This window comes from Engystomops pustulosus, chromosome 6, assembly GCF_040894005.1.
Source record: "Engystomops pustulosus chromosome 6, aEngPut4.maternal, whole genome shotgun sequence".
Classification (NCBI taxonomy): domain Eukaryota; kingdom Metazoa; phylum Chordata; class Amphibia; order Anura; family Leptodactylidae; genus Engystomops; species Engystomops pustulosus.
Window position 1 is genome coordinate 65,233,867 of NC_092416.1, and position 3,074 is coordinate 65,236,940.

A 3,074-nucleotide genomic window follows, 5' to 3' on the forward strand; every position below is an offset into this window, starting at 1 on the left:
TAATACTCCTGGCTATATTCATTATATTAACATTGTAATAAAGGTTAATATTTACTGTGATATTGAACTGTTTGATTTCCTGGAGGGGATGGGCTGGATTCTTAGCATTTGAGTTATGAATAACCTTATACACAGTGAACAGTGAAGAAAATAAAAAGTAAAGAAATTATGATACAATTGTGGCTAATGTGAACATAGAAATATTACATTTTGAAACCAGGTTTGTTAAGTATAGCTGCACATGGGGGAAAATATTGGTTCAGGATCCAACCATTGAAATCAATGTGAACTCAACTTTTAAGACCAAAAAATGGTTGTAAAATGGCAGTAGTAAAAGTGTAGAGGGTAGTGTTGAGTGAGCCTGAACTAAAGAGTTCGGGTCCATACAGTATTTGGTGTTTCGGCACCCAAATCCCTGAAAAAATTAAAGTGCTGCTGTTAGGAATCTGGGTCTGTGTTCAGGAAAAAGCACCAAGCTGCATGATTGGCTGCTGAAGCAGCCTGTCATGTAGCTTGCAGCCCTTTACCAACCACAAGCATGTCCTCTGTAGGCATGCCTGTGATTGGTAGGACTGGACATGTGACTGCAGGATAGGAGCAGCGTCACATGTCCAGACGACATTAGTATGCAAAAACGTTTTTCCAAGGTGTTAAATGGAAAACAATGTCTCCTTTTGTTACCTTGAAAGGCAGCCCCCTTAACACCAAGCATGTCCCACAAGAAGTCTAAAGATATGGTGTGGGATTAAGCCAAACCACTATATCTATTTCAGAGGGAACAGACTCCCAACTGTAGACCGCACTGTTTCGACCTGGTTGGCTCTTCGGTTGGCTCTTCTTAATGGAGAGATTGCCAATTAAGGCCACAAGGGAATTCCTAGAATTCCCTAGTGGAGTATCTATGGCTTTAAGTCTCCACATGCCTTTAAGTTGGCCTTAATTGGTAATCTCTCCATAAGGAGAACACCTACTGTCTGACCCCATTACACACTGGAGACAGAGCTAGGGAGGGGTTATTGCCTGTTATAAGGTCTTTCAGATAGGCAGGAACTTCTCCAAAGCTAGCAATTTTGGGTATAGAGCTGGCAATTTGGGTATAGAGAGGAACCTGCTGTGATTAGGTACAGGTGGAAATCTGAGATAATTACCCTTATTATTGTGCTCGGAAGTGCATTAGGCAACTCGTTAGCTGCTATAGTGCAGGGATATTCTTACTGCTTATATAATATTATACAGCAATATTTGGGAAATTAGGAATATGTCAGCTCCAGAAAATCCTAAACGTGCCCGGGTCAGAGAATACTTTACAGTACTACCTATGTCTTAGAGGCAGTCAGTCAATACTGTCTTGTACATTGTATATTAAAAGTGCTGTCTTCCAATACTTTTCAGCACTACCTATATCTTAAAGGTGCTGTTACTGTACAGTTTGTACTGCACATATTTTAAAATGATGGAAAAAGGAATTAAGGGACAGGAACATGTCCAGGGTGCTGCTTGTCACAGGTGCTACTGCGACCCATGTTCCCGGTCGCAGGCACACCTGTGGTCCCGTCCATTCCCTAAGACCTCCGCGACTGGCTGACTTATCTGAACATGCTCCAGCGATGGCTCTTGTGATTCGGCGCATGTGTCCCCGCCTCCTTTACAAGATTTAAAGGGCCAGCATGCCATTAATTGGTGCTGAGGTGGTGGTCAGGAAGCCCTAGGCAACCAGTAAAACAAGGAAAAAGGAGCCAAAGCACATAGGTCATCTCATAACCATGTTTTTTCCTGCTTCTACCTGTGTCCAGGGACCAGGTAAACAAAGGCCATTCCACAGGGTGTCGGCAGCGTGGCATTTTTCTCACAGAATGCAGAAGACAGAACATGTATCATTTGCACGCTGTGCCACCAGACCATAATGTAAAGTAAACAGACACCAAGTAATGAGACACCAAAAAGCCTGGTAACACCCTGCGGTTTCAGTTAAGTCAGCCTGCACCACTGCTTCCCAGGTCACAAGACAGCTGTCTCCTCATGAAGGGAGCATGTGCTGCCCCCTCCACTACTACCACCAGCATCACCACCATCACCAAGTGCACACCATCCGTTCAGGTCTACATTACCCCAAAAATGGAAATAACTTTTTAATTTGGCCCATTGCATGCACAACCGCTTGTCCTGAATAAGAGCATTTCCAGATTGCTTGCATATAAATGCTCCTGTTCAGGGTTGCGGTGATTGATGGCTTCAAAGATCTGTTGTCTGTGGCTGTCCCACAGTATGTAATCCCCAGCAGCCACTACTTTTCACAGCAGGTAGTTCCTGCCTCACACCAAAGGTTGTGGATAAAATCAGGTGTGCACTGAGCAATGCTATAAGTTCCAAGGTACACCTCACATCTGACACATAGGGGCACATTTACTTACCTGTCCGACAAAGTTCCCTGAAAGTGAGGGGGGTATTAATAATGTCTACTGGGGGACATTAGTAAAGTTTATTGGGGCACATTTACTTATATTCCTGCTGGAGTTCACTGAAAGTGCATTATGCGCCGAGAATGCACTACCCCGCTCAGGTCCGCTGGAGTTCACCTTATTCTTCGTGGTGCTTTGTCTTGTGACACAATTGAAAGCTAAATCCTGCTCTCAGTCCGAGTCAGTCGGATTGTCTGACGGTGCGCCCCCCAATCTCTATTGCATGAAAGCCAGTGCAGCTGCATCAAAATCCGATCGCTCGCAACACAACGCCGGCACAGACCCCTGTTAAATACCTGTCAATGCCGCGCAATCCTCGAAAACATCAGAAAGTGCGCACAGACCCTTTGTAAATAAGACCCATAGAGCAGTAATCATAAGCAGGCATGTTATATTGCTTAACCTGCCCACCAGGTTTATGTAGTAGCATCTGGTTTTGAGGCAGGAGGTGCTCTGGCTCAAATTCTGCCTCCACCCAGTTTTGCTAAATATTACTCCCTGCCTCCGGTTGCCGCCTTTTACTCCACCTCCTCTTCTTCTGCTTCCTCATGTAGTTAGTGAAGTGCCTACAATACCATTTTTAGCAAAGCCATGGGAAACAGTAGCAGGTCTTGC

General features: G+C 44.7%; 1 protein-coding gene across 5 annotated transcripts in view; it reads right to left on the reverse strand.

Moving 5' to 3' along the window:
• LOC140135204 (nicotinamide N-methyltransferase-like) overlaps positions 1-3,074 on the reverse strand; it is a 57,120-nt gene that overhangs the window by 22,525 nt on the left and 31,521 nt on the right. For 3 of the 5 annotated variants that reach the window (XM_072156366.1, XM_072156368.1, XM_072156367.1), the window contains exon 1: positions 2,756-2,893. The exons of 1 other annotated variant lie outside the window; for it this stretch is intronic. In XM_072156366.1, coding sequence (XP_072012467.1) covers positions 2,756-2,837 — 82 coding nt within the window. In that variant the 5' untranslated portion in view covers positions 2,838-2,893. Of the gene's footprint in view, positions 1-2,755; positions 2,898-3,074 lie in introns of those variants that run through there. One more of the 5 variants, XM_072156370.1, reaches the window with a different exon arrangement.